Source organism: Phragmites australis, chromosome 8, assembly GCF_958298935.1.
Source record: "Phragmites australis chromosome 8, lpPhrAust1.1, whole genome shotgun sequence".
Classification (NCBI taxonomy): Eukaryota; Viridiplantae; Streptophyta; class Magnoliopsida; order Poales; family Poaceae; genus Phragmites; species Phragmites australis.
The window spans coordinates 28,627,291-28,653,943 of NC_084928.1; the positions used below are offsets into that span (position 1 = coordinate 28,627,291).

Consider the following 26,653-nt stretch of genomic DNA (forward strand, 5'->3'; position numbering starts at 1 on the left):
GACGGTTATGGTGCATGCAGCTCATAAAACTTTAAAGAAAATAGATAAATTTTCTAACAAAAAATAGGAAAAAACAAGGTTCTAAATTAGCGATTGTTGCGGCGTAGCGGCAAAATGGAGAAATAAGATACTATAGCGATATATGCTTTATAGCGTTTTATTAATATTAAAATAGTAGGAAATAATAAATGTGTGCATAAGATAAGTCACAACCAACCAATAAAACAATCATGTACTTTAGAGCAACTAATACATATCCATAAATTAACCATAGCTAGTCTTAGAATAAAAATATCAAATATGAATGATATGATATTGAGGAAGAGAAAGATTGAACATCTTGGTATGTTTTTCTCATACTTCAAACTTATAACAGATGTATTCGGAACTTTTAATAAATTTAGAATTCAAATTAATCCGTTACTTTATCCTCCGGGTAGATATGTAGGATTGTGAAGTTATTGCTAGCTACAAACTACCACAAAAAGCAGAGCTATAGCGCTCATAGTTAATATAGCGAAATATTGGCTCATTGGCTCATAGTTAATATAGCGAAATATTGGCTTATTGCTTAGCGTTAGGGTCTGAAACAGCTATAGCAGAGCTATAACACAGCTATAGGTAGCTAATTAGAACATTGAGGAAAACATCACTTTGAACCAGTAGTTTGTACCTTTGCATTATTGTACTATCCATGAAAAGGTCTTTTTATTCAATTGATATATTGTAGTTTTGTGAAAAATTTAGTATAGCTTAACCTTTTTTATGGTAATGAATGTTCATTTACGATATATATTTCTACTACTACTTAAAGGAACCTAATATGTCATGTAGCCGCCTTCCATTCATCCTGCCTCGCTAAGGTGTAACACCACGAGATCAGCATCGAAAGTGCTTGTTTTGCTTATACCATTCTCAATGCTAGTTTCTTAATATTAATTAGGTATTCATTTAAATAAAAAGATGATGTGACAAGTAATTTAAAGAGTATAGAGGAAGAGTTTTTTTTTTTTTTGGGAAGAAACTAACTCTTCTAGCAATTCTAGATGATTATAAGATAGTAAATTACTTTAAAATACCTTAAGAAATAAGTAACACATAATTGGAAGCTTGTTTTTAATATAAATTTCTTATTCTATCTCTTTTAGACAACTCCTAAGAAATAAAATATTAGAAGCGGCCTCATACCCTCCGCATTTGCCCGTCTTGTGTCTTTTTGCTCCAACGTGCGCCACGTACCACTCCCAATCCTCCTCCGTATGTCACATCCATTCCACACTGCCTCCCCCCTTGCTCCATGGTGTCTGCACCCTTGTCTCCACCTTTGCCGATGCTCGAGCTCCATAAATGTTTGAGTCGACGGCTGGTTAGACTACACCCAAAAGATTTTTTTCTATCTTATATGTTCTACTTATCTCTCTGCGTGCTGCAGCCTTGGTGCTTGCACATGCAGCCCTCAGTAGAAGAGCTCTGCGTCCGGTAAGATCCGAGCTAACAACTAAATGCCTAAATTACTTAAACTGGATCACATATCAATATATAACAAAAATAAAGCAAAAAATATATAATTTAGATAGTACTTCAACTACATACTTATATGGTATAACAAACTAACGAATTATATAAAAATATACAATGATACAAAAGTAATTACCTATTAATGAGTATTTTGTTCATCCGAATCTCTCATGTTTTCATCGATAATAGCATATGAAACTGAACCTATAATTACAAGTTGCATAGGTAAAAAAACTAGGATGTAAAATTATAATTAATTAATGAACAAAAATTAGTAATCAAGAATACAACATACCACTAGCACTAACTAGATATAATCGAGGTGTCATTTTATACGACTCTTTAATTCTTGAAAATGATATGAAATATCTTCATCTTTGATGCTTACAAAAGTATCTTGCTAAATATAATAAATCATCCTATGATTCAACCACTCATTCAACGTCTTATTTCTTAATTTAGTCTTGATAATTTTCATAGCTAAGAAGCCTCTTTCAACTGTAGCAGTTGCAACCAACAAAATCAAAGCCAATTCGATGAAGCGATAAACCAATGGAAAAACATCTGTCTATCAATTTGAACTATCTTAATAGTAAGATTACTAAGGTCATGACAACTTGTAAAACTAGGATCATCTCTCACATCAACAACGAATATGTCAATTTGGTCATTAAAGATTAGAAGGTCATATTGGAAGAAGTCGGCAGCAAAAATCTTAGCCAATTCTAAACATTTAACTTTATCATAGTTGGCAAAAGAGTTCTTTGGATCTAGACAAATAATGCATCTAAATAATTGAGTAAATCTTTTAGCAAAGCGATTGTTTAATTCCATAATAATTTGATCATTCACCACATTAAAATTTTCATATTTGAAGTGATGATAGTGAATTAGCAATTGTCCATCATAACCTCTTGAACAACCCCTAACAATTATTGTATCTTTCATATTTGGTATATTGATGTGATGTAGAAGATAAAAGGCCTTTACCTACTCAACTAGGTCCTCCCAACCATTCTCTCGCATTTCATTAATTTTCTACAACGTGGTCCCAATTAAACCTACTGCACAAACAATGTTCTGATCTTTTCTTTGCAAGCATTGTGACAATCATTAGTTATACCCAATAATCTGATCATAAGATGTAATATAATCATAAATTCAAAACACTCCATTTGTTTCAACAAACTTGAAGCCATGTATTTCTTTTCCCCGTTGGAAGCATCATCAGCCATATTCTCCAATACCTCTAGAACTGCATCCCATATGAGAATAATATGACACAATATTTTGTGGTGTGAACCCCATCGAGTATCCCCGGGTCGTGCAAGGTTGGTTTCTTGATTTTTCTCTCTCCCTAAAAAAATATCACCATTGCCCAATTGACTCACAAGATTCTCATGGTGTCGTTGGGTCAATTGATCTCTTCTCTTACAAGAAGCATTAACAGTGTTCACAATCAGAGTGGATGTATGAAAGAAATCAAAGATAAAAGAACAACACTTGGCAACTGAAACAACCACTAATTGCAACCGATGTGCAGAGCAATGTATATAAAAAGCATATGGATTCCCATCCAATATCCGTCTTTGCAACCCATGAAATTCTCCTCTCATGTTTGATGCCCCATCATATCCTTGCCCGTGCAATTTAGACATAGATAAACCATTGAAAGCAAACATACAATCCAAAGCTTCCTTTAGAGAAGATAATGTTGTGTCAGCAACATTCTCAAAAGGCTGGATTTTCTCAATCACTTGACCCTGTGAATTAACATACCTGCATGGAGAAAGAAGCATTGTTAGTAATTAATATGGTGAGCTTTTAAATAAAAAATAGCAAACAAAATATTAGATACTAACCTCAAAACCACAACCATTTGCTCTTTGATATATGCATCTTGAGCCTCATCAACAAGAATAGAGAAATAGCTATCCCCAATATCTGCAATAATGCCTTGGGTGGTTTTTTTGCACAAGCTTTGCACAAGTCTTTTTGAATTTCTGGTGAAGTCATTTGATTGTAACAAAGCAGATGTGCAACATTTTTATCCTTAGCTTTATACCATTCTATCTACTCCAAAAAGTTTCCCTTATTGCTTGAGCTAGAAAACTGTCATGTCCACGAAAAGCATGTGCTTGCAATAGAAGAAATCTTATAACTCCTAATATAACAAGCATACAACCTTTGTATTCATCATTTTTCTTCCTTTTCCCACTAGTTATCACATGTGACACACTTTACCTCTGATTTTTGTAAGCCTTATTGTCGATGACATGGGAACCAGGGGTCCCCGAGTTCCGAGGTCAAGACAGCAGAATGCCACGTGGCTCCTTCCCTCAGGGACCATCTCCCCAAGGCCCGAAAAGACCCAGTTCCGAGAGGGGTGCTCAGGGTCATGAACAGTGGTCTCCGAGTACCCGTAGTTCCTCGAGGACCTGAGAAGACCCAGTTCCGAGAGGGGTGCTCGGGGCCATGAACAGTGGTCCCTGAGTACCCGTAGTTCCCCGAGGATTCGAGAAGAGCCAGTTCCGGGAGGGATGCTCGGGGCCACGAACAATGGTCCCCGAGTACCCGGAGTTCCCTGAGGACCGAGAAGAGACATATCCGAGAGAGGGCGCTCGGGGCTATGAACAGTAGTCCCCAAGCACCCAGAGTTCCTCGAGGACCTGAGAAGCCCCTTGCTGGTGGACCCCACAAGGGCTCAGTGATGAGGTGTCAATTGGTGAGGGGCCCGATGCTGCATTTAAGAGGGAGCGTGGCCTGTCGATTCCAACCACTCCCCCCACGCCTGTCGTACTGAGTACATCAGTCCCTGCCACCGCCTGGCAGAAAGGCGTGGGAACATTTAATGCGACGGGTCCCATCGCACGTCACCCTGCAAGGTCCATAAGGGAAACGGCTTGGAGATATCGTCGCTGGGCTCGAGACATATCGCCTGCCGCCCTGCTGTGTCAGACCAGCTCTGACCGAGCGAGCATGCGGGGTTGCCCAGCGGCTGCCCAGTGGGCCCCCCTGCACCTGCTGAAGTTGGTGTAATGGGCGACATGACTGACCGAGGGCGCATTTTCAACCCCCTGTAACGTTAAACTGCAGCCCCATGATGGTTGCTTTCCATTTATGGCTCATGGGAACTCGTGCCCTCCTTTTTGGGCACGTCAAGCCTCCCCCGATGGTATAAAAGGGGGTGCACTCCAGAAAAGGACAGGTCGAACAAGTTCGGACAAGCTCAAGCACAAGTTCTGGGAGAGATACAGCACACAAGTCTGAGAAGTGGAGTAGAGGTTCACCAAGCTCGAAGCAAGACCGAAGTTCTAGACGTAGACAAAAAACCTTGTAACACAAGAAATCCAAAGAGAGGCATTTCAAGAGTATTAATAGCATACACACAGGAGTAGGGTATTACGCTCCGGCGGCCCGAACTTGTCTAAAATCCCTCAAGCATTTACTCTCACTAGCAGACGACCATCCGTCCCGCCTACATCTCACATACTCGCATTAAATCCACGTACGGGGTAGATTCAGAATCATCCCTCCGGCCGAATCTCAAAGGGGGTCCCTCAGGATCCCCGCTTGCGGAGTTCGTCCTCCGACACTCATAATGCATTATTGTGAGCAATGCCTTTAGCATGACCATTCAAATTTGTAGTTCCATATTTCCATCTACGAAACCCAATATTAGTGAAGGATTCAATACCAAAATTTTTGCCTCTTGGTTGTTTAAAGAGGAAAGAATAAAAGCAAAAGGTAGCATCCTTACCAACATTGTATTCCAACCAAGCATGACTTTTGAACCATCCTTCATGAATATTTCTATTACATTCTTTTATTATACTTTGTGGATAATTATGACCTTTTGGTTGGCATGAATCCATCGAAATATACTCCCTTTTGGCAGCATCCCTAATGTTCGGATCCATTTGCTCAATTGGTATGCAAAGACCAAGATCAGTGACAATTTCATTGGAATAGGTACAACATGAGGATTGATATTAGTATTGCTAACTTTGTTTCTTACTGTTTCCTCTAGTGTTTCTTGTTCTTCATTTTCTGGTTCTAGAGGAGGTTGGCTAGATAGTACTACAGGAATAGGAGCGGTAACATGGTAAGATGGTAATGTCTTGGTCCTTTTTATTGTGTAATTCTAGTACCAATTAACTATAATCTCCAAGATGTAATATAAATATAATCAGTTGTGCGCAAATGATACAAAATTTAATCAAATTAAAGAAGAAATGGGGAATTGGGGACTCGGGGAGAGGAGCAATTACCTACTGCTACTGCAGCAGGCTGCTGGCCTAGGCCTACCCCTTGCTTCATGCTGCTCAGTTGCTGGATTGGCCTACCGTCTATCGCCTACTTCGTGCCACATGCTGCCTGGATTGGCCTGCCACCTGCCTTGCCACAGTACCACCCTGGCCCTATTGCTCTGGCCTCCGTACTCTTGCGGCGAGCACCATGGCGCTCTGCAGTGGCGGAGTGCCCCTGTCATGTGCCGTTGTGCGCTTGTGCGGTCGTGCACAAGTGCACCCACCCTAGGCGGCTGGTCCTGCCCCTGTGCATCGGCGCTTAGCAGTTGCCGAGTTATGTCGGATTGGGGCCGTGTTAGGCAACTTCGGCTAAAGGGGCAGGTAAGCGGCTAGGGTTTTGCTATGTCAAGCACGAGCAGTCGAGAGATGGAGGCAAGCGAGAGCGATCGAGAGGCGAGAGAGATGGAGGCGAGCGAGAAAGGTGAAGTGAAAGTTGGGCCTTAGCACCTAGGACATGGGCTAAGTTGAAGCTTAGGCCAACTAGTGGAATATCAATTTGGGCCTAAGAAAATTAGGAGGTACTAGGAATTTTTAGATCACAATTGGGGTCACAGCCCCAGTTGTCCAGGTCTAAAATCTGCCCCAACTAGTAGTAGGATGCAAGCTCCGAGGTTGTTAGCTTCAGGTTAGTATTGGCTTGCTACTGGGACAAAAGCACATTTCGTAAGTGTGGAAGCTTAACCCTTCTCTAATCAAAAGTAGCTGGTGCTTGATACTAGCAGATTCATGTACGAACATGAGAGGAAGTAGTATGAATAAGGAGAAAGACGTAGAAATCAAAGGCAATAAGAAAGCAAAACTCTGCTAGAGGTGAGACATACCTTAGTAGCCATATCACTTCACTTCCCCTGATTTCTCTTAGCATCTCTCAACCCTACCATCCTGTCGATTTAGGAATTTTTGGTGTGTTTTGGTGCATACCACAATCAGAGAAGGAGTAGAATATAGAGTGTACACTTGAACCTGGGTTGAGGTTAGTTTCTACCCCAGTTGAGTTCATGGTCTCTATCTGCAAGGATACGTGAAGACCAAGGAGGTATAGACGTGGCCATGAATTTATTGTCTTCCCTTTACTGTGTTATCTCAGATTTTTCTTATTTCTTTTGCTTCAGCACAAGATGATAAGAAGGTATATTGTTGCAGAGAGCTAGAGATCCATTCTAGATTGAAATGCACTAATATACTTCAGCTAAAGCCCCTCTTAATACTTTAATTACACAATGGTTCTTGTTTCCTTTTTTTTTTTTTAGGATCTTACAGCCTTCCCTCCATAATTAAATTTCATCCTCGAGATGGACTTTTGTGGGCGAGATGGATTTCGAGATTGTGTCCTCACCGTAGTTTTTCTTTTTTCTTTACCTTGCAGTCTATAATAAACACATGGTAGCTTTTGTTAGTTCGGTAGGAATTTAAACGCTCTTCGCATTTGATGGTAGTATTTTGTACTGGACGTTTTTGACAGCATATCGTAGTCTTCTTATTGACTTTGTCCTTCAATTAGTTTGGGACGTGTCAATCGCTAATAGAAGTGCTTATTAAGAGCAGCCTTATATCAGCTTTGAGTTTGCAATGTAACGATCATTCTCTTCTTGTTGGAATTTTCTTTCAGAAGGTACATAATATGTTGTTTTGGATTTTAAGCTCCTAGTGTTAAGCCCCCGACTGTCTATTCGGAAAAGTTTTCGAGTAGGCAGTCTAAATGGTAAGAACGTAATAAAGTGAAGAGACGTCATATTGCCTTTGGGTCGAAAAAAACTTTTTGCCGCCCTGGGTGTGCGTTTAGGATGAAGAACCCGGGAAGCGACTTACCCCGATTGCTGGGACGAGGATGCGCAAGCAGACAATAAAAGCTGGAAAAGAACTTGATTGACTTCCTAGGCAATATGATCTTTATTATTACAAAGAGGTATTCTTAGTACAAACATTTAGGACCGACAGAGTTTATCGATGACCCACGAGCTATCGTAGACCTATTATCTTAAGCCTAAATGATACATACTAGATTAAGTTGATAAGCAGTGACCCTTATTACTTTGGAGATTGCGTATGGGCTCTCACATGGGTTCTAGACTAGTTGTGGAACCAAGCCCCCGAGTTTTTGGGTTTGCATCTCGAGGTGCTATGGTTGCGGTCATGACTAAGGCAGATATCGAGCAGATCTACAAAAACTTCATCAGATTTAGCGTTCTTGCCCTTACTTCTCTTGGTGTTCTTCTTACACTTGTTCTTGCCCTTATCGTTGTCGAGCCCGTGTTGAGGACGCTTGATGCCCGAGTCTTCTCCTTGACGTAGAGGAGTGTGTCCTTGTCCCTACTAGACTTATCAACGATCTACATAAGCTCTTTAACTATTTTGAGCTCCTTTCTAGTGATGTCTTCAACCACTGTCGGCTCTCGACCCCTTGAGTGATCGCCTGAATGACATCATAGTCGTTCATCTTGAGGATGGTGTTTTGGGTGTTGTTGAAATGGCACATGAACTCGCGCAAGGTTTCATTCTCCATCTACTCGCAACGATGGAGGTCATTTTTCATGCCAGGCAGAATGTACATACCCTGAAAGTTAGCTCAGAACATGTCACAAAGTTGCACCCATGAGTAGATTTTCCCTGATGCTAGATTAGTTAACCATGTCATGGCTATCCCTTCAAGGGTTGTGGGAAGATAATTCACCATTACTTTCTCATTCCCACCAGCTGTTTAGATGGTTGTGGTATAAATCTAGAGGAACTCAACATGATTGGTGCCCTTTTTGTACTTCTCGATCGACCTGGGGCGGAACCTTACCGACCACTTTACATTCCATAGATCTAGAGAGAAGACCACACACCCGTTGATGGTGCCTTCCTTGGCTCCGACAGCCTCATGTGTTTTTTCCACGGGGGTCGGGGAGGGGCAGATGACGCCACCTCGGGGGTCCTCAGATGTCTTCGCTGATTGTCGATGACCTCGCTCAAGTTGTTGATCAGATGATTTTTGACTGGCGAGGTTCGACGACAATTATTTGCCTGGTTGTCATCCTGAGAAGCCTTGTTCTAGGGCTAACGTCTCTCTGAGTCCAATACATGTCACGATGGGGGATTTCACGATCTACCCCAGGTAGCACTATTTTCGGCTAGGGCTTGATGGGAATTCTCGGCCTTGATGAGAACCTCTTTGGTCAAGTCGATCACCGAGTCCATCCAGTCCTTGTCGGTCAGGGTCATCAGATCTATGATCGGTGGACACATGAGGGCCTCTTATAGAAGAAGAAGCATCTTGGCAGTCGCAGATCTGAAGTATTAAGCCCCCTACTGACGGTTGTGATATGGTAAAATCGACGCTCCATTAGGGTTTAGGTTCTAGGGCGGTGTGATCGTCTGTTGCTGGCCAACACCTAGACTCGGAGTGGAAGGGCCATATCTATTTGTAGGGTCATCATCATGATGGTCCGGACTGTTACCCCCATCTACGATGGTGAAGTCTTCTCGGGGGTAACCTCCACTAGATGAAGTATCTAGATCCATCATGTATTTGTCATCGGATTTCTCCGGATATGTACCTTTACAATCCATGTTGTTAGAATTTGTAGGGAAAGATCCCGACTGTGATGAATTGGGTATTCACGATTATCCTAGCAGTCGAGTGGTTCGAACTTGATGTCGTAATCCTTAGCATTTTGATCCATAAAGTGATTTACCTCATCGCTAGAATCGTCATTGGAAAGATCTTCGTCGAAATTCACCCGATTGATCACCAGCTCGCCAGGGAGAGAGGTGAAGTTGTCGTAGAACCCCTCATCCGAAAAACCGACCCTCGACATAGACTTGGGTGAAGCTGATAACATGTTTTGTGCAGAATCTTAAACGCCTATTATCATGATCCCTACGGACGGCGTCAGCTGTCGACGATTGGTGAACTGCCGATGTTACGAACTTGTAGAATAAAAGGAGGATCCTTTAAATAGATGAATCACAGGAACACACATGTAATGTCCTGAGTTAGGCATGTGGTTAATTACAAAGTTAGCTCCAAATTAAAAACTTTTTAGGATTAGATAACTTGATTAAGATGGGTACGTAGATGGGTGTATATGTCAGTATATGCACACTCATATGCGTTGGAGTTGTTGAGTTGAGTAGGTATTCCAAAATGTACTAGAAGTAGTTCCAATATAGTCGCCGCATCAAGTTGGTTTATATGCGTTGCTGGAGATTTTCATGGATCTTTGTGTGGAGGTTTGAAATTGAATGTCTCTCAATTTCAAACTTCCTCTTAGTCTTTGCGCAGCTCAAATCTAAATTGATTCAAATTCATGGATTCAAATCATCTTCAAAGTCTCGAGATCCAAGTCCAAATATTTCAAAAGAACTTAATCTTAATCCAAATTCAAATTTCCAAATTGAATTACCCCAAAACTCTAATTAATTCTCTCTTTCTTTTTCTCCTTCATTTTCCAAGTGGGCCATCTTCTCTCATTCCCTCCCTCTTCTTAGCCTAGCCGCCCCCCCTTTTTCTTTCTCTCTTGCGCAGCCCAACTCCCCAGCCCGTTCGGCCGTTGCCTTCTCCTTCGCGCAGGGCCGCAACCGCGTTGCCCCGGCCCACTTCACCACTCCCTCGACCTCAGCCCGTTGCCGCGCGCCCGCGTTGGAAGACGCCGCGCAGAGTGCGCCTCCGCCCGAGCCGTCCGTTCGTGCCATGCGTCAACCATCGCCGCCGCTTGCGCGTCTCCTTCCTCCCCCTTCTCTTTTCACCAGCGTGGCACACCAGCTCATGCCGACCGCCGCTCACTCTCCTCTCTCTTCCCCCTCTCTCAGCCCCTTCCGCGCCCATGCCTAGCAGCTGCGTTAGCGCCGCCATAGGCGCGCGCTGGCAGCCTCTTGTCGCGCATTGCCCGACCATAGACCGGAGCCGCCACGCCACCGTCACGCTGCCGTCCTCGTGCCGCCACCGTCGCTCGCCGAGGACAGCGCGATGCGCCACGTGCCTGTGCCCCTCTCGCCGTGCTACCCCTTCTCTCGCTATAAATAGCATGGCCACGCCCCTGTTTGCCCACTTTCACCAAACTCACCGCCGTCACCTCCGTTTCACGCCACCGCTACTCGCCGCCGATGACCCGCCGCCGATGTGTTGTCGAGGAGGACCGGGGGTTAGACACTGTCCTCGTGCCGCCGCTTGATCGCCGGAGGCCGTACGCAAGCCGCTCGCGCAGTGAAGCCGAGCCGCTCCGCCGTCATCCTTCGACCAAACGCCGGCCACCATGACCCGCCGCCATCCGCCCTTCTGGTGAGCCCCCTCGCCCTCCTAGAGCCGCGTAGTTATCATGTAGGCGACCCCCGTAGCGATTCCATGCGCGTAGCCGTGTTCCGCCGTGTGATTGAGTCTGCAGTCGACGATTTCTCATCGCCGGCGTGCGTTTGCGCTCCATGTGTCTGCTGGCCTTCGAGCCGTGCTGCATGGGGCCTTAGGCCCCATTTTCTTGCAGGTGGATCACCTCCCCGTGCAGGGGAGGTGCTGCCCGATTTGCGCTGCGCCGCTCTTACCCTCCGGCCGCCGCCCCCAAACGAGTTCGCTGCATTGTGTAGAGGCCCGGCGTGCTATTGTCGTCACGGAGTTCCAGCTAGAGCAAGGTTTGTAATGTGTAGTTCGGTTTGTAAGCCTTTTATACTCAGTACCTTAAGTTTATGTACGAAGTTTGACTGTGATACTACAACTGTTATACTGTGCGTATCAGCTACGTAATCTAGGGATTGATACAGGAGGCACAGGAGATCCCGGCAACGCGGGTCTTACAACACAGATGAGTTTTTAGATAGGTTCGAGCCTCCCTTACGATAATAACCCTATATCATATTTGTCTTGTATTAATATGAGTTTATACAATAGATGGTGCGTGACCAGTCTAGATGGATATAAACATAGTCGGTGACTTTGCTCAAGTTATGGTATATTTTAACTTGTGCGACTTCTAAAGACTTGTAGATGCTTGTGATGACCGCTAAAGACTTGTAGGCACTTGAGATGACCTCTAAAGACTCGTCTTCCGCAAGGGCCCTAGACTTTGTATATAAAGGGGGCGTTGTACTAACTTTTCAGTTTACGGGATACCCTAGATACCTACGAGAAGTTTTCTTTCATAAAGGGATTCCTTTCTTAGAGATAGAGATATACTGCGAGAATTATGAAAAACTATGAGCTGTCTGAGGTTAATTCCTCTAGCCCCATGAAGGATCTATCACTATTCATATTAATGGCAAAAAAAAAAGGATTTTGGTTCTGTAATAACAACCTCCTTGCTCCTGCTACACTATATAAACGTTGATGTGTTCATGAGATGCTTAGACATTTGTGCATGACTTGGAAAGAAAATCGAATGCAAAGAGCTCTCAATCATAGTGGTGATGTGTTCATCGGATACATCTAGATTTTGTTCATGTATTGAAAGAAAAATCGAAACACAAAAAAAAATATATATTATACTGTCACAAAATACCACAGACATGATAAAAATATAACCACATGGATAAAGACCGTGTGCAGTAAGAAAGCATGCATTTTTGTTTGGAATCGTGCGTTTCGAATTGCACATGTGGGGCCATGTTTGTTCTCTCCCGTTGTTGTGGTTCTCAACTAGCGATTCCTTGGTAAATTTTAGAATGGGTTCATAACACACCGTTGAGTGCTGCAAGGTTCGGTTGCCATAGGGTGGCAGAGATTGACGATGATTGTCGCTGCTAGTGCTAGATATATTCTATGTGGTTTGAGCTTATTTTCTCTGCTGCAGCTATTTTAATCTAATACAACCTAACGCTCAGATAGTGTTGGGAAAAAAGATTAAAATCCCCACCAAACTATATATTAGGAGAGAAAAACAAAAATAAAATAACATCTCTATCTTTTTCTCAAAAGGTTAACACAAGATATATCGAGTTGTATTAGAAGTAATAGGAATACAAATTATGGAAGAGGAGCCCATAACACTTTGTATGAGCGGTGGGGCTCAGATAGCTTACAATAGAAAAGCAGCGTAACATGAAACTACAACAACCGTTTGAAGCAAAACAACTCGAGATAGTGTAAAAACCATTCGAAAGAGCTACTCCAATATGGCCAATTTTTGTTATTCTGTGTTTTTTTTTTTGCTTTCAAATGTTCGCCGCAATTTGTGAGGTTATGAGGTATTATCCTTGGAACATTCTCTGATTCTCTTCTTTCAAATGTTCCGCTAGAAGTAAATGGCGGCTTGACTGAAATGCTCATCTTATGTGCTTGTCAAAATTCTTAGATGCTTGAACCAACTATTTCGTAGGGTTTGTGAATGAGTCAAAATTCGCTAGATCTCCATTACCGAACGGAAGCATTACCCATGCCCCCTTTGTGAAATGACATCTCAAAGCCAGGTGATTCTCTATCTCATCGTGTTGGTTCCAAAGTTTGTACCATGGATCATTTGGCCAGGCACTTTGTTGGAGGCTCTCCGCTGCTAGGATCCTCTTAACATGAGTAGCTAGGCAAAAAACTTGCACTTTGGTCATGTAGAAAAACATCTCTCTTCATATTAAACACATCTTCTCTGTTTTGTTAATTTAACCTTTCGTGTTCTGTTAGAACATTTTCTTAGTTTAAACTTGAAAAAAATAAAGGATGATGCAATACTTTTTAAGAAAAACTTCTAAAAATATTATGATCATAGTTGCGAAAAAAACATCGGATATTTGCCAGTAGGATTCAACCCTATGTTTTATAATCCTATTCACAAAACTCTAGGTTTTATGGTTAAAAGGTTTTAAAAAATCCCCTAATTGACGTAATGAACCGATTAAAGCTATGACATGTCAAATGTTTGGGTTATAGTGGGCTTTTTTAAACCTTATGACCGTAAATGTTGAGGTTATTTAATACAAAGCTTCGAAACATATGGTTTTTTTTTTGCAACTCTGACTATACAAAATGATTACGTGATACTTATTCTTCTACTTATGATGTATGGCCTCTACTCATGACAAAAAAGACAATTCTAGCATGAAAGATAGACAGGTAGAGAAAAAAACTATTCTTTTTTTTCTATAATACCACACACACCACATCTTCATGCACAATATTTTCATCAATTGATAGCACTATTGTAATTATTAGCCAGACAAAACACAATAATAGTTATAATTCTCCGAAGCCACTCTAAAATGGAGCCAGACTTATTTGTCGAAGGTGAAAAATTCTAGCCGAAGGGTCTTCGAAACTTGCCTCTGCTAGGGCCAAAAATAGGCTAGGATCGAATACAAAGAGTATATTAAATAAAAAATCCAATCCATGTCAAACACTCTAGTTTTTTGGCTTTCGATTTCCATAAAAATCCTGAATCAGAGTGGGGACTTCAATTTCCTAAAAACTTTCTTTTTTGAGAGATCAATTTCCTAAAAACTTTCAGCAATGATATAATATAAGAACCCACAGACATCCCCACCACGAAAAATCCTGTGATTCTCTCTAATCGCTCCACCTTGAAAGTACTCCGCCCTCACCTTTCCTCTCATAAACAACCCATAAATATTATTCTGTTTTTTGCCGGAACATAAAATATTATTTTGACGAGGACCAAACCGCCAAACCAAACCAAAAGCCGAAAGCCAAATCCAAAACAAATACCAAGACAGCGAGGAAAAGGAAAAAAAAAAAAAATCCCCCATCTCACGAACAAACACCGCGAAGCGAGAGCAGAAATGGAGGCATGAGCACCTCCTCCCACCGCTCCACCTCCGCCCTTCTGATCCCCTCGAAACCCTCGCTGCCCGAGCCCCATCATCGAGGGCGGGCTTGCCGGGACCCTTGCTCCTCCTCGGCTGCTGCGGCTGCTTCGGCGGAGTGAACTAGGTAAGGGAAAAGGGAAGGTGAGGTAGAGCGGAGGGGCAGCGGCGATGCCGTCGCACGCGGATCTGGACCGGCAGATCTCGCAGCTGCGGGAGTGCAAGTTCCTGGCGGAGGCGGAGGTGAAGGGACTCTGCGAGCAGGCGAAGGCGATCCTCATGGAGGAGTGGAACGTGCAGCCCGTGCGCTGCCCCGTCACCGTCTGCGGCGACATCCACGGCCAGTTCTACGACCTCATCGAGCTCTTCCGCATCGGTGGGGATGCGCCTGACACCAACTACCTCTTCATGGGCGACTACGTCGGTCAGTCCCCCGCCTCCTTTGGTCATACGCCGCCAACCGCCGACTTCACGTGCTGGGTTCCTGTCGATCTTTGGATTTGGCGAATAGGTTCGATCTGGTTCGGTGGAGAGTGCTACTGCTGAATTCGCCAGATCCTGCTCAGGAACTGAGGTGCTGATGTGCTCGGGCGTGGGGGTTGGAGCCCGTGTGCTGGGCTTGCTGATGCTAAATAGATTGTTTATACTGATGATGGTTTTCTTACTGTTGCTTCATACATCGCAAGAGTTTCACGATGTTATTGTGTTCTGGATTTGGTATATGTTGACTGAGTAGAAACTTTTGCAGAACATAGAAGGTATTTTCCCTTAGAAGGTATTCCCTTATAGCCATAATGGGCTTAGATAGTGTATATGGTTACCACGGTTAAGAAGTTCAAAGGTTTGCCCGGAATAGTTTGTTCTCTACTGCTAGATAAGCAAATAAGGATGCTGTCTTTATTCTGGGCTGCTTGGTTCTGCTACTGTATTGGTTACACTGATTGTGTACGAAAAGCATTCTTGAAATTGATGGTGTATTGTAAGACCATGCATCTACAACACATGCATCTACAACACATGCCTTTGATGTCTGAAATCTGTACGCACTTAAGGACACCGCCACGATTTTACACAAACAGAATGCCATTCAATTAAACATTCTTGGAAATTTAGATGTGTCGCTTCCTACTTTTCTAGTACTGTATATTTAGTTAGGCATGTGGCAGGGAATGCTACTTTTTTGGTTAAGTTGTAAAGGGAGCTGCTTTTCTTTCTATCTATATTTTCCATTACTTATTTGCTTTGGATAGTTTCATTTGCTTATATATTATAGTTGAATTGACTATGTGTATTTGCTGCAGACCGTGGCTACTACTCAGTGGAGACTGTGACATTGTTAGTGGCTCTTAAAGTACGTTATAGAGACAGAATCACAATATTGAGAGGAAATCATGAGAGCAGACAAATAACTCAAGTGTGAGTTCCTATTCCTCTAACTGAACTCTAAAGCACTAGGCAATTGCTAATTTCAGCATAGGACTTTTGTATTGCAATTACTGCAAACATGTGGGCATTATTGAGTAAATTTCCCTAAAATGAAAATGGGTTGTTTCCTGGTAGTGAATCCATATTAGGGTGCAAAATTCGTTAAAAGTTTCTACTGTTAGAGAATTAGGGCAATTGCTATCTTTATCTCCTGGCCGTATCATTATTTCTTCGCAATACTCAGGTCAAAGCATTTTGGCCTTTTTTACATCATTTACTTGGCTAGCCTTCATTCACGATGCTCGTTTAAAACAGACTGCATTACTTTACTTCCATGTTCAAGGACAACAGGATGCTTGTAGTGCTGACCTAGCATAATATTTGGACTTCACCTAATTTCTGTGATAAAAGCAATTTTTGGCACAACATTTATAAATTTGATTGTTGCATTGTTGTCTTACTTAAGCATATTTGGCTTTTGTGGTAGTAGAAATGGGCTTAGGTTTACAAGATAGTCCTAAAAAGCTCCACATATTTAACCTAGCTTTCGCTTCAGAAATCCCATAGCATTATGCTGAAGTTAGGCAACAAAAGCTTTTTATTCTCTCTCTCTCTCTCTCTACACACACACACACACACACACGGCGAGGCTATTCTGCGCCTATGCGCAGTTGCTATTCGCACTGCGCACATCCCTCAGTTACAACCCGAAACACTGTGAGTTACAACTTGTTAGGTAGACCAGTTACAACTTCACGTCCAGAAATGCATAATTGCAACACGAGAAGCTAACATTGTGAGTTACAACTTGTTATTCGCACTGCGCACATCCCCTGTTACAACCCGAAACACTATGAGTTATAACTTGGTAGGTAGACCAGGTACAACTTCATGTCCAGAAATGCTTAATTGCAACACGAGAAGTTAACACTGTGAGTTACAACTTGTTATTCGCACTGCGCACATCCCCAGTTACAACTCGAAACACTATGAGTTACAACTCGTTAGGTAGACCAGTTGCAACTTCACGTTCATAAATGCATAATTGCAACACGAGAAGCTAACACGGTGAGTTACAATTTGTTATTCGCACTGCGCACATCCCCAGTTACAACCCGAAACACTGTGAGTTACATATATACTGTATGTATATTCTGCTGGTATGCTCACTGTAGTTCATGTCTGCACATATACGGTGAGGCTATTCTGCGCCTATGCGCAACTATCATTCGCGCTGCGCACATCCCGCAACCGCATAGGCACAGAATAGCAACACAGTGCATATATATATTCTCTCTCTCTATACATAATTGGATGCTAATGAAACTTGAAATTTGTCTCTATCCACATTTTAAATCTGAGCGAATGTTGATTGAAGTAGAATAATCTTCTAGAGTAGATTCGAATGTGGTGAACTGACAGATGTTGATTGAAGTAGAATAATCTTCTAGAGCAGATTCAAAGATGGAGAACTGACATGGATACAGATTCCATTCACTGGTTTCCTAACTGTAGGATATCTGTACTTTATACTTTATGGGTCCCCTAAACCCTCAACAACAATCCCAAAGAAGTGAGGAGGCTCTTATCTACATTCTTGTCTAAGCTTCCAGCGCACTTACCTGTTTCCATGCTTGTCAGTCCTTCGTCGTCAGACCATTATCTTAGGACACTGCCCCAGAAAAAAAGATGCCCTGGGTGTTCTTTGTGATCAATGCTTCTTGGTTTCCTACATTGTGCTTTTCCCATTCATAACTTTTAGCTGCATTTTGGGATGATTATTCCGCCGGTTCAGTTAGATTGAAAAATTGCGGATTGGATTATAGATTTCGGTTTTAGAGTTTTAACAATCAGATTGACCGAATAATATTTCGGTTGGTTTATTTAGCAATTTGCTGATTTTTCATACAATGACCAATAATACGTCAAGCTTTCTATGGCATGCATGCGATTGATTCAAAACATCCTATAGACTCAACCTAGTTTTGCTCGATGTGAGGGAGGTCATTAGCATAGGATCGAGAGATTATCCTGTATTATGGTTATGCAGAATTGTATGTGTAATGGAGTAATGAACCAATGAGGTATTGACGTGCTCCCCACTCCTGAAGCCACCATCGCTTCAATATCTGGAGCCGACGGAACTCTGATGGTGGCTTCAAATAACTAGAGTTCAGTCCGCTTTAGATGTTGAATACAATGTTCACCCTCCCTCCCTCCCCTCCTTTTGGAGCCGAGCAAACTCTGAACTTAAAACTGCATGGGAAAGGGAAGTCCAAAGCTGTTTTGTTTGGCTGAATTGACTGACTAAAATGTGACAACTTGGCCCATACGGTTTGGAAATTTGGTTTCATCTTTCTTTCTTACCCTTGGTTGTGCTTGATCAAATTTCAGTTGTCAAGTGACAACAAAATTTTGCCATGAAGCATATGTTGTCTCAGCTGCTTTCTTGCATCGGCCTACCTTGTGAAATGCACCTATACAAACACATCCAAATTGCTAGGGTGTTCTTTACATGAATTGTTTGGCTACAGGTATGGCTTCTATGATGAATGCCTACGGAAGTACGGAAATGCAAATGTATGGAAGTATTTCACGGACTTGTTTGATTATTTGCCTCTCACAGCTCTTATAGAAAACCAGGTTTGTTCTTTGGTTATATTGTTGGTATACAAACTTACAATACAGTTCTGTGCATACCTGACGAAAGCGGAAAATTCCATTTTGTAGATCTTTTGCCTACATGGTGGTCTCTCTCCATCACTGGATACATTGGATAATATCCGTGCTCTTGATCGCATACAAGAGGTTGGCAACCGTTTTTCCATGATCTCTGTGAACTAGTGCCTAATTGTGGATAATTTTACACCTCACATATTTGAACTTGTAGACTATTCTATGCACATCTTCCTTGTGAATAAGATGTGTTAGATAGTTCTGGTCATCAAGACTTAGATGTTCCATTGAACATATTAAATATATCTGTAAGGTAGGTTAGTAAGGAAGAAGAGTGCATGCAGAATCCCTTTTTGCCTTTTGGGTCATTGGATGAGATTGAACCACTTATCTTGCATGTGTGCATAAACTAGAGGGCATTCTCTTCTGATATTGATTTACTTGTAAGTGGTACTGGGATGAGATGTTAACTATGAGAGAAGGTTTGTATATGTCATCTCGGATACTTGCGTGACAGACTTTGGAAGATAGACATCTGACAGTTTTAATCAACGCTATATAGCAGTAGCTGCTAGTTTTGCGTTGAAAAGATCCACGCTATGTTGGAGGGATACTGTTTAATCTGACGATCTGAACCAGCTGTGAGCTGACTGTATATGGTCAGCACATATACCTGAGTTTATGGTATCAGATCCCAACAAGCCCAGAAATGACCCTGGAAACTTCCGTCAGCTATTAATAACTGTCACCTGGATGTGGCATTGGAATTCTATGCATATCCTGCGCTGTGATCATTGTACATTATGTTTTTTTGGTTAAACTATTATATTGCTAATTGTCATCAGTTATTTAGTTTTAATTAATTAATAATGACGCAGCTTATATTGAAACACTGATGCATCCTGGTCTGATGAGCAATTTTTTCTACAACTACTATAATTATTTAAGTGCCAAGAATTTCATTTATTTTCGAGCAAATATCACAGAACTACACTTCTTTTGGGTAAACTATCACAAAACTACACTTATTTGTTTCTATTTCATCTACAACTACTATAATTATTTAAGTGCCAAGAATTTCATTTATTTTCGAGCAAATATCACAGAACTACACTTCTTTTGGGTAAACTATCACAAAACTACACTTATTTGTTTCTATTTCACAAAACCACACATCTTTTAGGCATGTTGTCATAGACTACACTTTTTTGTTTCTATTTCACAAAACTACACTTCTGTTTGGCTGAACAGCCTGGACCCACGAGAATGCCATGTGGGCCCAGAATCTTCAAAGTGTAGTTTTGCGAAAATTCGTTGCAAAAAAGTGTAGTTCTATGAAATAGAATAAAAGAAGCGTACATAACCCAAAAGAAGTGTGGTTTTGTGAAATGAAAGCAATAAAGTGTACTTTTGTGATGTTCACTCTTTGTGTTCTTTGCATGTTGATAATGCCACCATGGAACTGTTGATATCATATGATAAATGTTCACTGATATACAATAAGTATTCTTTAGCAAATATCAATTTGCAGTAATGTGATTTTCTGATGTATAATTGAATGTTTTACCAAGATGCAATTGATATTGTTGGTAGAACCATAGAAACTAAACAAGAAGATCCAGATTATGGAATGATTTGTTCACCTTGTTGTAGTTGTGTGATTTTCTATTCTATGTTTGGATGAAATTCTGTAGGGCAAAATAGAATATCATTGACTCCATTTTCTGGATCTGCATGATTTTTTTACTTCCTAGTTCAGTTGCAGTGAGAAAGAGACTTAATATCGGCACCTAAATATTTTAGCTATCCAATTTCTTGACACAGATTTTTCTTAAATGATCTAGAATTGACCCCTCAATTGGGCTTTAGGGTATAAATATCATTATTATTGTATAGAAGTGGTTTGCTGTTTTACACAACTTTTGTTTACTCTTGATTAATATTTTTGCTCTGTTCTCTAAAATGATTGTAGGTCCCGCATGAAGGACCAATGTGTGATCTTTTGTGGTCTGATCCAGATGACCGATGTGGGTGGGGAATTTCACCAAGAGGGGCAGGCTACACATTTGGGCAAGATATCGCACAGCAATTTAACCATACAAACGGACTTAGTCTTATTTCAAGGGCTCATCAACTTGTAATGGAAGGGTTCAATTGGTGCCAGGTTAGTATCCAATGTGTTTAATTTTGACCATCGAAATTGTTTTCATTTGGAGCTCTGCTCACCAAATTGTTTTTGGCTTTGTTTTTTTCAAGTAGGGCCAAACCAAATTTTGCAAATATTTCTGGGGCTTTTAATTATTGATAAGAATTTCTGTTGCAAAACATAAGGAATACTCATTGTAGCACTCCTTCCGTTCGTAGATATAAGGTGTATTGGACATCGGCACTGTCTCGATTACGCAACTCTGAACTTTACTTTTTAAATGGAAATGATATTAAAAATGTAAAATTGTTACACTAATCCAACAAAACCATTTCCATATGACAAATCCAAATAGTTCAGTTTAAATTAGGGGTCAAAGTTACAGAGGTTTGACTGCACGCTTTCTAAAACATCATATATTCTGTAACTGAGGAAGTTCTTCCCGTCCAAAAAAAGAACGGAGGAAGTAATCATTTATTATGAGATAATACCTGAATTACCTTGTTGCATAAGGTCTATATCCTGCTAAATTCTCTAAGACAACTGTTAAGAAAATGATGACACTATTTCCAACATAAAATAAATGATGATTTATCCATGTATTAGATAAGGTGTAACTTGAAAGGAAGAAAAGAGATAAGGTACATTTAGGGATGGCAATTTAACCCAATTACCCACGGGTAATACCCTAATAGGGTCGGGTATGGTTCAAATTTGGTACCAGCGGCCATGTTTGTGGGCGAGAAACGCCACCAGACGGGTATACGGGTACGGGTACGGGTATGGGCAAAGCCTATCCGTGCCTGTGAAACCCGTTTACCTGTATATACTTTTTGACAGGTAGGTCCAGTCTGGTAGACCAAATTAGTCCAATCCACCTAATGCACTAATCCCCGCCGCCACCCCCACACCTATACCCTCACACTCAGCCCCCTAGGTCCTGCACTCCTGCTCCCATGTCCCGATCCCCTTCCTCCTTTCGCTCCCCTTGCCGCTGCCTCCACTCGTTCCCGTCCACCTCCATACCAAGGCCCATCAATCTCTAACTCTAGAATCGCTTGCACCTCACCTAGCCACAAAGCCGTCAAGGTGTCCAAGAGCCTCGCACACCTCAAGTCTGCCTCCAACCTAGATGCCGTGCTTGCCTTCCGCACGGGCCTCGGGCTCTCTCTGAAGTAGGTGGCCGCCGTTGTGGCTCCAAACCACATCTCCTCGGAGCTCCTTGCGCGAGGCCTCTCCCCATTCCAAATTGCCGTTGTGGCCTCCAAACCGCGTGTCCGTATCGACTGCTCCCTTGCACCCATCTCCGCGGAGCTCCTTGCGCTGGGCCTCTCCCCATTCCAAATCGCCATCATGGCCTCCAAATCCACTGCTCCACCGATCGTGGTGTCGACTTTGGCTTGGATCTAGCAGGGTGGATTAGATGTTCTGTTTTCATTTTGTGTGGCTGGTATGAACTGGGTGTGGATTGCTGTAGGGGGAGGAGATGAAGGGAGGGGAGGGGACTGTGGGTAAACGGGTATGCCCACGGGTGATGGGTGTCTTCTTAGCTCTTCGCCTGTGGGTGCTCATGGGTATGCCCGCGGGCGAGATAAAATTGGCGGATATGCGTATGGGGGAGCACTACCCATGCCCGCTGCGCCCGATTGCCGTCCCTAGGTACACTGCATCAACTCCATTACTCTTTCCATGGTTTTATACCGAAAGACTGATGACATCATAAAATGGTAAAACTGCTGATTATTTATCTTGATGGCCAGCAGTAAATTAAATATCTGGATGAATTATTTACAATCACTTACATAATGTATCACACAATTCTCTAAAGAGCATGAAGTTGTGTCATTGGGTGTCTGGTCCCGGTTGATTCTTGATCTCAGGGAGGCAGGGATCACTTATATAATGTACACGTGAATCATGTTTTTTTATTCCATCACTGACATATGAGCATCAAATTGGAGCATTTCCCCACAGAATCTTGAATAATCTGCTTTGCCTTGTGTTGATTGTGTGACGCAGGATAAGAACGTTGTCACAGTGTTCAGCGCGCCAAACTACTGTTATCGTTGTGGTAATATGGCTGCAATTCTCGAAATCGGAGAGAATATGGACCAGAACTTCCTCCAATTTGACCCAGCGCCACGGCAAATCGAGCCGGACACAACACGCAAGACCCCGGACTACTTTCTGTAATCTCTGTGTCGACTCCTTTTTAACTTTGCCGCTGTTGATGCCCCTCTCCTCTATCGCACCGCCTGGGCCTGTAGAGCTGTCCTTAGAACATGTGTTTCCTTGAGCCGCGTTGTACCCCCACCGGTCATTCTTTCGTGTGGAGATTTTGCTGCTGCTTCTCGGAACTTCATAGAGCATGTTAAACGTACATGGTGTTGGGATTTTCTTTTTCTTTGTACCTCTATTTTGTATTATTCTGAGACAAAAGAGAAGAGAAGCTGCAATGGAATTGTTTCGTATTATATTTTAACGTCTCCAGAACATGCAGCGCCTGATGGGCCTGATGTTCCCGTTGGCCGTTGCCTCTTGGCTTGGTGGGATTTGAGTGATGTTTGACTCAGATCTGAGGCTCCATGGTCGAACAGCTAGTTTTACAAGTTCACGACTTGTTCAGGTGATTTAAGATGGTTTTTTTTTTATTTTTTATGTGGACTTCTGTACGCTACATTGTTGAAATGTTATATTTTCCAAGAGAACCTCGTTCTATGAAGTCAACTCAGCCATATCTTGCTTGAGCCTTCGGCCCCACCAATTTTGTTAGGTTCTCTTCAGGAAGCCGTGTACTTTGTGTATTTATTCGTAACTTATTTTAATATATTATTTTATTACTAACCCATCCTTGATTAAATTATATTAAGTAACTTCCTTGGTCATGCCACATGCAGCGGCGTAACAAGTTTTGCTATGTTAGCACGTGGTCAACGCATGTCCCGTGTGTAGCCAATGTAACTCTAGCTCTGTCACGCCACATGGCCTGACAACCTAATAAAGAGGTCACAACACTCTTCTTCTGTCCTCTCCTTTACTCTCGTACCCTAAGCTCGAGGCTCGGTTCTTGGCCACTAGCTCTGCTCTCACCCCTCCAAATCCGATGATTTGAGGTTGAATTTCACTTGGATTTTGCATGTGATGCGACTAGGAAGTATATCCTTCATCCTCTCCATGTATTTCGGATTCATTTGCTTTGTTCTAGTGTATTTAGAGTTGCTAGGGTTTAGAATGGAGATGATGAAGTTTTGAGTATAAGATTGATATGATGTTAAATTGCAGCTTACGAGTTAGGAAGCAGGCATATTTTGATATGTAGATAGTTTTGCATGTGATATTTGGTACCTATGTATAGAAATAATTTATGAATACTTATGTTGCTTAATTATATGATAAATGTAGTGGCCAATAATATGTTAGACGGATGTCCAATTTCTAACGACTTCGTAATTATGTAGTTGTAGGGTATGATGGGCTATAGAGGATTGTGGTGTAAACACAAGTGGGAGGCTGGGAGCACATCAACTTAGAAAATTATCCTGATGTGTCTTGCTAGAATGCCTCGGTTCCTTCCGCTCTTCTTATCACTAATTGTGATTGTGGTAGGCCTGTTGTGGGCCTCCAATCATTATATCAAGACATGTTTGCTCGGGCTTACTACATGTGCCTGAAATCTAGTGTAAGTGCATGTTTGTTGGTAGAAAAGAAGCACATAACATTGGATAATGTTGATATGTTGTTTACAATTTTGTAGGAATGAGAGAGTTTCTATTTCTTACAATGGATTGATGCCCTCCCGAGATGTATGATATTTGGATCTATTTATGGAGTTTCAATGTGGACTAGGGGTGATATTCATGTTATCGATATCATGGGATAAAAATCTCTTGTGCTGAGTTTGCTCTCTCCACTTTATTTATGCTTCCGCATTTATATTTTTGCAATTTACCTTCCTAGGTAGGTTACAATCTCTTGTGAATGGTAGAGTAGACACACTAGATAAACCTAGAGCATATTTAGAAAGAAATTGATATAGATTTATCTTGTGTAGTTTTTGGAGCTGGTTTAGTTTTTAAGTGTCATAATTCACTCCCCTTATGACATCATCGATCCCTATAAGTGGTATCAGAGCTAGGGCTCTCACCTGCTCTACAATTGGTTTTAGAGCCTCACACCTTTCACAAGGTTTAGCTAATTCTAGTGGTATTTGAGCCTTAGTCTCATTGTGATCGGTTTAGGCTTCACCGCCTAGAGAGTTGTGACGCATTTGTCCGGTATTCAGTAAGTCGTCATAGGATAATCCGGTGTTTGTAGATGAGTTTGAGAGGGTTCCAATCGCTAATTTTTTCTGTTGTACTCACCGGATGATCCGATGCTTATACTACTGTTATCATCGGATCATCCGGTCCTTACAGTTTTTCTGAGCCGTTGGGGCAACGGCTAATTAGCAGGTTTGAGGCTATAAATACCCCTTCACTCAATCATTTGAAGGTGTGGATGTCCAGAGAAGTTCATAGACACTTGAGAAGACATTCAAGCCACCATAGTGCTTAAAGTGATCATCCAAGATAATTAAGCACAAGATTAGAGAGTGATTAGTGCTTATAGGCCTAGAGATAGTTGTAGCTAGGTGCTGCGGTTTTGAGAGGGGATCAAAGAGTGATCCTAGTTGTGGTTTTCCTATTGTTTTCTAGCCCTAGGTGATCGTTGTTTCAATTTTCGTATTGAAATCCTGGTAAATACTAGGTCTAGATCTTAATTTTGGGTTTTACGTGTTCAGACCATGCATGTCGTCTGAACAATCATAGAATATGTTCCCTTAGTCCTATGGAGTATTTTGGTGCCCTTCGCATCGAAGGTTTCGCCGACCCCGTGAAGGTGCTACTGGCAGGGTCTGGCGATCTGACCACCACTAGGGCCAATTTGACAATTAGTAGGTCGGTTCAAAACATCTGAATTTAGGAGTCAGACCATTGTTAGGGCCAGTCTGACTATTGGTCGGTTTTCTAACCGCCACCATGCCTTTGGTCTAATCGCTTGGGCCCTAAACTCTCTGCATGCTCGTGGTCTGACCGCCACTTGCACGTCGGTCTGACTGCTAGCTCTTCAAGGCTTTGTGCACTTAGGTTATCTTCCAGGGTTTCAAACTTTGGAAAGCTAGTCATTTGCACATTTTTTTCCATCGTTTATTTGTTTATGCAATGCATTCTTGATTCATTTAGAGAGCGTTGCGTCGATGGTCCAAGCGAGTGAAGGCGACGCCAATCTACCTGAGTTGTGTGAGTGTTGCGCCGGGAGTATCAGTCAAACACTAGAGCAGCAAGGCAAGCATCTAAGCATATTGCACCTTTGTTTGAATTGAATGGAGTCTAAATTGATAAGTTGTCGCTTATGTACCATTGCATGGTTAGCGAGTCGATGTCAAGTTCATATTGGTAGAACCTATATCGAATTGCATTACCTCTACCTTGAGTTCTTGATTATCCATATCCTTGTAGCCTTGTTAACCTTGTCGATGCCTAACTTAAGAGTTATTCGAAATGCTTAGCAATGCATAGGTCCCGGTAAAAGTCGAGTGATGGCAAGGAAGGAAGTGTATTCGAGTGGTTAAGTGAATGTGGGTCAGCTTTCCAAACTCTGAAGAAACTGCTCACGACCGCTCCCGTTCTTTATCAACCCGAAGTGGACAAGGGTTTTGACGTCTATTTCGATGCTTCCCACATAGGCCTCGGATGTGTCCTCATGCAAGAAGGTCGAGTTGTTGCTTATGCCTCACGCCAGTTGAAGCGCCATGAGGAGAACTACCCAACCCATAACTTAGAGCTTGCGACAGTTGTGCAAGCTCTGAGATGGTTCC

General features: G+C 42.1%; 1 protein-coding gene across 1 annotated transcript; it reads left to right on the forward strand.

Moving 5' to 3' along the window:
- Window positions 1–14,447: 14,447 nt before the first annotated feature.
- On the forward strand, window positions 14,448–23,276 carry LOC133926929 (serine/threonine-protein phosphatase PP2A-1 catalytic subunit). The gene is made up of 6 exons (XM_062373102.1): window positions 14,448–14,973; window positions 15,851–15,965; window positions 18,509–18,617; window positions 18,705–18,782; window positions 20,623–20,814; window positions 22,816–23,276. Exons 1-6 carry the CDS (start codon window positions 14,721–14,723, stop codon window positions 22,987–22,989), a joined length of 921 nt encoding a protein of 306 aa, XP_062229086.1. The 5' UTR covers window positions 14,448–14,720; the 3' UTR covers window positions 22,990–23,276.
- The last annotated feature ends 3,377 nt before the right edge of the window (window positions 23,277–26,653 follow it).